This window comes from Notothenia coriiceps, unplaced genomic scaffold, assembly GCF_000735185.1.
Source record: "Notothenia coriiceps isolate Sejong01 unplaced genomic scaffold, NC01 NC01_scaffold00037244, whole genome shotgun sequence".
Taxonomy (NCBI): domain Eukaryota; kingdom Metazoa; phylum Chordata; class Actinopteri; order Perciformes; family Nototheniidae; genus Notothenia; species Notothenia coriiceps.
Genome location: NW_011369945.1, coordinates 14,289,834 through 14,298,343, shown reverse-complemented (window position 1 = coordinate 14,298,343; position 8,510 = coordinate 14,289,834). Strand labels below are relative to the sequence as shown.

The following is an 8,510-nucleotide window of genomic DNA, read 5'->3' as shown; positions in this document are numbered from 1 at the left end:
AGACGTGATTACTGATAGTATCTTGTTTGGCAATTATATGCCAAATATATTATATAGGGGCCCAATTTTCAAGTTGGAGATTTGTTTATTTTCTATAAGAACTACAAACATTGTTTTAAAAGTTCCAATAACATGTCTGATAGCATCTCCAGGATAAATATAAACTTTAAAAAAACATAACAAATCATTCTTAGTGTTTTAAATTGTTGTTCAACCAATTAAAAAAATGAGTTAAGTTTAATGTTTAACATCTATATTGTTTTGCTTGTTGAGCCTATGGAAACAAATACCCTGCCTCAAACATTGATTTCAGTTCTTCACGTTAAATCAAAACAATATTTTTCTCTTTTAAGGAAATAAACATAACGTTTTTATCTCATTCCAAAAATAAAGATGACATCACTGTTCCTCAACACAAATCGATATCTACGTGTTTATTACTTAAATAAATAACACACAACCCAATGTTCCAATACAATTAGACTATTTCAAATGACGAAAAAAATGGTTTGCTGTTTAAAAAAAAAATAACTTTAACATTATGACACTGTTACTGAAATGATCATTTCCTATCCTTCAAAGCCAGTGGTGTAAAGTAACTAAAGTACATTTACCCAAGTTCTGAACTTTCCCTCCACTACATGTATTGAATACCTTTACTTACTTCACAGATGTGGATGAATGATGTGAAATATAATCAAGTGTTAAATCAGACTTTAGTTCCACCTGGAGTAAATTCACAAGCTACCCTGCAGTATACAAAGTCATTCAAACTAGCTGCACCTTTACCAACTTTGAGAACACTTTCATGATCAATCATTATAAAACACATCATATATATTATTCTGGAATGGACCAATCTGCACAATGACTACTTTTATTTTGGTTACTTTAAGTATATTTTGATGCTAATACTATTGTACTTTTATTTGAGTAACATTTTGATTGCAGGAATTTTACTTGTAACAGAGTATTCCTACACTATGGTACTTCTACTTTTACTTAAGTAAAAGTACTTGTTTTACCTTTGCATTTAGCAATAATAAAAATGTGAAATACTTCCTGATCCTTTTCTGTTTATATGTTTTCAAACTTAGGGCAAACGTAGGGTAAGGTCATTTTGGATTCTGTCAGACCATGAGGGGCAATCAGCAATGTTTTCTCTCTTTTGAAGACGAAACAATCGATGAATTGCAATCAATCAAAGAATATACAATTCCAATAGTGGATATATGCAGCCCTAGATTATGTTTCTCACACTGTGTATTCTTACTCTGTGTTTGATTCCACATCAGTTCTGCCCTTGACCAGAAGACCAAGGAGAAGGTGGCCATCAAGAAGCTGTACCGACCGTTCCAGTCCCTGATCCACGCCCAGCGAGCCTACAGGGAGCTCAGGCTGCTGCGACACATTCAGCACGAAAATGTAGGAACTTCACAAAAACAGGGATGTGGGATTTTTTAAGAGGGTGGTCACAGTAACATCAACAACTGAAGAAGGACCTACATGTGAATAGGCTTAGAATAAGAATATCACCATGCAGCTTTTCCCAGTCAATTAGTTAAAGGTCACCTATTATGCAGAATCCACTTTGTCATGTCTTTTAAACATGTGTCCCCTCTGTGTAAAGAGACTCTGAAAGTTTCAGGAACAAAGATTCTCTCGCTTTTTGTCCTGATCCATTTATATAAAAACCTGTCTGAAAATGAGCTGATCAGATTTTGGCCACTTTATGAGGTCATAACGATGTTTTGGCTTATCACCTGAATCTCCTCTTAGAGCACCATTGTGTTCTTTTTAACCAAATCTCTCTGATGCGGCTTTCACACCAGCGCTTTTCCCTTTCTAGCTCCGAGCTAGAGCTTTTCTGGTTCAGGTCCGGTTTCCCTTTTCTGCTCCCGCTTTGTTCACACCACTCAGAGCCGGGATGGTGCTGCCACTGCTGCGTCATGACGTCACCGTTTACATCGCTGATTTGCTCCCCAACGGCGCTCACAACAACAACAACGGGGGACTGCGTCGGGTTGATGATCGTGTTGCTTTTAAAGCAAAGCCAGATTAAATTACATAACGACTTCTCCAACCTCATACTTTTCAACCTGTGCAGCCCATGTATGGATTCCATCCGATGGCTGCTATAATAAAAAACAAAACGTCTGCCTGCTCTCCACAATGATCAATAACAGCAAACGGATGGTTACAGTAAGGTGAAAATAAACAGAATCACACGAAGCCTGGTTAGTGTTGCCTGACTTTATAAAGTGTGTTTCTTTTTATAAATGTGTGGTTGCCTTCTAGTCACTTTGCTCAGCACTACTGCTTGCAGGCAGGCATGACGAGACTCTTCAGTCGACCCATGTTCAGGGGAGGTGGGTTTAGTTTCCTGCACGCCGCAACGTAAGAGAGATGTAAGAGAGACGTAAGTGACGCCGCCTCTTAGCTCCGAAGCTCTTGCCTCTAGACCAGTGGTTCTCAAACTTTTTCTGTCNATTATATTTTTCTTGTTGAAGTAATTGTATTGATTTCAGTTCTTCACGTTAAATCAAAACAATATTTTTCTCTTTTAAGGAAATAAACATAACGTTTAAAAACGTTATGTTTATTTCCTTAAAAGAGAAAAATATTGTTTTGATTTAACGTGAAGAACTGAAATCAATACAATTACTTCAACAAGAAAAATATAATTTGTGCCAAGTATTATACATTTCCATGTAAAAAATATGTATTGTTTGAGGCAGGGTATTTGTTTCCATAGGCTCAACAAGCAAAACAATATAGATGTTAAACATTAAACTTAACTCATTTTTTTAATTGGTTGAACAACAATTTAAAACACTAAGAATGATTTGTTATGTTTTTTTTAAAGTTTATATTTATCCTGGAGATGCTATCAGACATGTTATTGGAACTTTTAAAACAATGTTTGTAGTTCTTATAGAAAAATAAACAAATCTCCAACTTGAAAATTGGGCCCCATATAATATATTTGGCATATAATTGCCAAACAAGATACTATCAGTAATCACGTCTTGTCTGTCAGTGGCTTATCATTAGATAGTCCTGTGTCTGTGGTATCTTGGATTCCTTCAGGAGATTCCTGTCGTATCGGAGGACCTGCATTGACTTGCTGTCTCGCCTCAGGCGGACAATAGTGCTTCTGTTAGCAGATGTCAGAGAAATGTCTCGGCCTCTTGCAGCTCAGTCTGAGATCAGAATGCAGACTTAGGATTTACACGAAGAAAATCACTTGCAATGGCAAACATTTAAATACCGATAGTGGCCAGCAACCAAGCACCTTTCACAATTTACTAATACACTTTAAACCCACTTATTCAGGCTTTGCTTTTTTCGGTTAAATTCTCCCCCCATGACATCTGCCTATTCTTACTGTTTTCTGTTTTCAGTTTTTGTATTTTCTCCCCCAAAAAATTATTGCATCTAGTGTTTTTGTATATTCTTGATGTAATGAGTAGCTACTTACATAGACGCTTAATTAAGTGTATTATTATTATTATTATTATTATTATTATTATTATAATAATAATTATTATTATTATATATGTATTTGTAATACCTTAGGCATTAATGGGACCTTTAAGAACATACGACATGATAAGCATGTTTTATTGGAGTAAAATATACAAATATATATCATAGTCAACAACTGACATTTACTGTGCGGCATCTTCCTCGTCAGTGCAGCCGAGGTGGTGCACCCATCCAGGGGGAAACTCACCACACTGTCCCGTAAGCTCCGGAGCCGATCGACCGCAGCGACGTGTATTTGTCCGGGACGTCCCACGTGGTTTTCTGGACCTCCAGTCTGTGATAGCCGGTTCTGACGGGGGAGTTCTTCCCTGGAGACGCCATGGTGCTGGTTCCTCTTGACAGCCAGTCGGGATTTAAATCATAAGACGTTTGTAGAGATCTGAGTTTCAACCCCACAGGTGAGCCTTGCAGGAAAGGTAAGAGCAGAGCAGTGAAACGCCCCCATTCCTGCACAACAACCTGTCACGTGGTGAGCATTCCCAACAGTGTGTGTCAAAAACATGTTGAAACACTGAGAATTACAACATTATTAGGAATCAGAAGGCAACCGAAACCAGATGTGTATTATATTGTATTTTTTAACGACCTTTTATTTTATTTATTACTATTATTTTCTTTCTTTCTTTCTTTCTTTCTTTCTTTCTTTCTTTTTCTATTTCTTTCTTTCGTTCTTTCTCTATTTCTTTCTTTTTGCATTTTGTAATATTTATTTAGCTTTTTGTTTAAACGTTGTACGTGTACAGTAGCTCTGTTCCCCTGGTGTCAACTTTTTATGTGTATATAATTAATAATGTTCTTACACTTTATATTTTCTTGAATACAAAAAAGGGCCTGCTAAAGGATTTGAGATCCGCGTTAAATACAGTGTGTGTGGGAATTACAGCCTAAAACAATCAAGCAATATTTAAAATATTATATTTTTTCTCAGATTTTATCAAAACCTTCTTTGTAGAAAAGTATTTAATGGTGACTCTTTCTTTTTGTTAAAAACTGGGCAGGCATTTGATAATGGTGACCACAAGAGGTGGTAAAAGTACTAAGAATATGACTTATATATTATTTAAAATACACTCACTGTTACTTATTAGTAAAAGTTGTGCATTCAAAACTGTACTGTAGAAGTGAAAAAGTATTAGCATCAACATATATGTTGAGAAATAAAAGTAAAAAAGTACTCACTATGCAGAATAGCCCATGTAAGCACCACATATTTAAAAAATTACTGTATTATAACTATTAATGCATTTATGTGTTCATCATTTGAATTTTGCATTTGGTAAAGGTGGGGTTTATTTAAATGACTACCGCTTGGTATCTAACACTTCAATATTCTTAGACTATGTATCTGTCGATTCATATTTTGTATAAATAACTTAAATCTGCAAAGAAACGTAGCGTTGTAGAAAGCACAACATCTGCCTTCAAAATGTAGTGGTGTACATTTATAAAGTACCATAATGTAACAATATAATCAAGGTGTGTGTGTGTGTGTGTGTGTGTGTGTGTGTGTGTGTGTGTGTGTGTGTGTGTGTGTGTGTGTGTGTGTGTGTGTGTTTTATCTGATCCGGATGGTTATACTAATTCCTTCTCTTTATGGCGGTCATTTTTCACCGGGAACATACATTTTGTAACATGGCTGTTACAAAGTTGACTAAATCATCCAAAATTCAATGAAAGTGGTGATCTGCAATTGTATATGTTCAAATGTCTAATGTGAAGGATATCATAAAGCCTTAATGCAATCGAATGTAAAACAAAAAAGTTATGATTGATAAAAGTAGTACATCGGTCAGATTTGACCCGAAGACAACAGGAGGGTTAAGTACAGTACTTGAGTAAATGTTGATTACAATGTTGCATTTCACCACTGCCAAAAACTCTCATACAATGTTATATCTACATATCAGACTGTGGGATTGTCCACCCCTGACTGGCATGAGGATATTTACATTAGCACAAAAACAGAGGTCAGAATGAAGCTAACTGTGTCCTCATTGGTCAAACATCTCTATGAAAGTGAAATACAGAACCCTGAATATTATGGGAATAATATAGTAGACTGGCATTTATATTGAGTTACACTAAACTGTACTGGTGTACCTAATAATGTAGCTAGTGGGTGTGTAGTAAAGATAGGTCTAAATTAATAACCGGGCTGTTTTCACGCTTTTTTGTTGTTTAATTAATTTGTAAAATATATGTTTTTTATCATTGTGTCTAAACTTTAAAAATATATCTACTTGCATTGCCCAGCAGAGGGCAGCCTCAAGTCATTCTGCTAAACTAGACAAGGAGGAGAGTCCCCAGTCTGAAGGTCTGAAATCATTGTTCATTTTCATCTCCGAGGATTTCAAAGCTGAAGTAAATCAGTCAAATAAAACAAAAATAACCTATATTTGTATCTGTTTGCCACATAAGTAAACAATGACTATCAATGGGAAATGGCTTCAGTTAAAACAGCATGCAGTGTGCTGTATGGAATTAAATTAGTATGTTCTCTGATTTGGTTGTTAAAAAAACATCATGATCATCATCATTTGACATGTGGTCAATCATACACACCCATCCATACTGGGAGGGGAAAACAGACTGATCAGAAATACTATTAAACAGTATCCATTGTTTATTATGTGTATAGTTGAAGAGCACTTTACACTGTGACCACCATAATAGAGTTATGTATTATAATGAGTTTTTATAGCGTTAATGTCTCCACAATGAATCCCGAGTAGACCCACCTAGAAACTGGAGCACACTGTCTGAACCGGTGACACAGAGGACAGTCAAGCCAGCAGATGTAACGGAACACGTCTGAGCAGCATTTTCTGAATAAAAGTCGGGTTACGTGTTTGAGTCATAAAGGTGCAGTGATGATAATAATACTTAATTATCCAGTGGTGGATAGCAACAAAGTACATGCATTTAAGTACTGTACATAAGTACATTTTTGAGGTACTTGGGCATTACATTAGTATGGTTATACATACAATACAAAAAAAGGGGAACCAAAAATTAGGAACAAAGACACAAAAATAAACCTGATACTGTGCCAACAGTGCCATGATCTGCTTCTTGAAAAAGATAGAATGAAAAAAAATGTGCAATCATGGTCTTCTTTCGGAGGGGGGCCAGTGCCACAGGGGGGATGTGGACACCACTTAAAAATACATAGCCTAATTTTTTTACCGTTTCAGGTTGTTTGTTGTTTTATTTTGAAGCCAGCACCCTCGCACGTCCTGTCCCACCCTGTCTGACCCTGTGTGTCTTGGCGCGGCTGTCCGCTGCTCTGTTGTTGAAGCTTCTCAGAAGGAAAGACCTGTCTGTCCTGAGCGAGAGTGAAAGGTACTGAGGGGAGAGCACAGCACACTTTCTGGACCCGGAGTTTGTTTGTACTTTTAGAGAAGTTACAGCCCCCTTACATTTCCGCCGGGTTTTAAGGGAAAACCAACAATATCGTGAAGTAAGGAGCTGGAACCCATCAGATACTTGTAAGCGTGGATGCGAGGCTCTGTTTGAATCAACATCATGGACGGCTGATTCGCACACTTCATTGACCTTACAGGTAAGTTCGAGGCAGTATATTTATTAAGAGGATAAGGTAAAACAAAAATAAACGTGAATAAAAGCTGTTACTCGTTGGGTAAAATACTTTTATTTAGTTAAACAAGACCCTTAAATTGCGTACCCTACTTAGGCTTTCTACCAGCAGTGAAAATTGTAGTCCACTAACTTTTCATTCATTAAAACGTCGAATATTAGACAAACGTATTTCTGTAAACGTGAGTTTTCCACAAAGAATCCTGAAAGAAGTAACATTTAAAATCTTGCCTTTACTTTAGTGCTCATATTTTTTTTTTGGAATAGGTCATTTAACATAAACCATATTGAAAATGACTAATAAACCAATAAAATATCGACTAAAACAAATTTCATATCACAAAGTGTTAATTGATTATTTGAAGGTCTGAAATGGCAGATCTTTTTTTTTATTATAATTGTGTAGGTGGGTGCAGGACATTTGCATACACTTGCTTTGTTTTTACAGCCAAACATCAGACACACTCAGACTAGACTGCTCCCGACAATGGGCATACAGTAGCTCCTGACTACAGAGAGCACTGGTCTCACACACACCATGCACACACGCTTTTGTCAGCTGATGTCGGAATGTGTGTGTGAGCCAAATGTCAAATGCCTCTTTCACCTGCTAGCGTTCTGCTGGACACACACAGCTGCCTGTTTATCGCTTGATGTAGGAAACAAGTGATCTGCTTTGACATTGTTTATTGAACTTGGCATTAGAGTTCAGTCAGTGGCTTTTATATGTGATTGTTCTCAGGGATTTCTGTCATTGATGGCTGGTGATGATGGACAAGGATGAATTTGTCCCTCTTCTTTTGTCTTGCTTTAATGATACACTCAGCCTTTCCAGTTATACCTCACCCCTAGACTTTGCAGAGAAACGTTGAAATGCTTTATCATATAGATAGTGTACAGTATAGAAGCTAAGCAATGTACTGGTGTGGACAGGGGCAACAGCAAAACACACCTAAAAGGAAGGCCCACTTAAAAAAAAAAATCAATCCCAGTTTAAGTGTACTAAGTGTTACAATGCTACCCGCTTGACCTTGCATTAAAAGAGCTCCATCCTAGGGGAACTCAAGCTGGATCTATCTATACTCTCTTTAAAGCCTCCACACTCAATTGACAAAAACATTAATTTTACCTCGCAGGTCACTGTTTTTGTCAAACAATTCTGATGGCTTCAGTAACTCGTCTAAAAACCTGGCAAGGTAAAACGGGTAACATTCTAAAAATATTGTGCATTTTAAAATGATTTTTTTAAGGTTTCTAAAATATGCTGCTCCTTCCACAGCAGTACACTGCTCTACTGTAGGGAATACAATGGATAACTAACTGGTACAACCCCATTTCAAACAATCCAAACTATCCTTTCTTAA

General features: G+C 36.7%; 2 protein-coding genes across 3 annotated transcripts in view; one reads left to right on the top strand and one right to left on the bottom strand.

The window, feature by feature from the left end:
- LOC104965330 (mitogen-activated protein kinase 14A) overlaps nucleotides 1-3,976 on the bottom strand; it is a 17,345-nt gene extending 13,369 nt beyond the window's left edge. Inside the window, exons 1-2 of the mRNA XM_010794287.1 lie at nucleotides 3,737-3,976; nucleotides 1,348-1,432 (exon numbers count right to left, since the gene is read on the bottom strand). Coding sequence (XP_010792589.1) covers nucleotides 1,348-1,432; nucleotides 3,737-3,870 — 219 coding nt within the window. The 5' untranslated portion in view covers nucleotides 3,871-3,976. The remainder of the gene's footprint in view (nucleotides 1-1,347; nucleotides 1,433-3,736) is intronic.
- A 2,878-nt stretch (nucleotides 3,977-6,854) lies between these two features.
- plxnb1a (plexin b1a) overlaps nucleotides 6,855-8,510 on the top strand; it is an 89,174-nt gene continuing 87,518 nt past the window's right edge. For both annotated transcript variants that reach the window (XM_010793653.1, XM_010793652.1), the window contains exon 1: nucleotides 6,855-7,111. The gene's annotated coding sequence lies outside the window, so the exon portion shown is untranslated. The remainder of the gene's footprint in view (nucleotides 7,112-8,510) is intronic.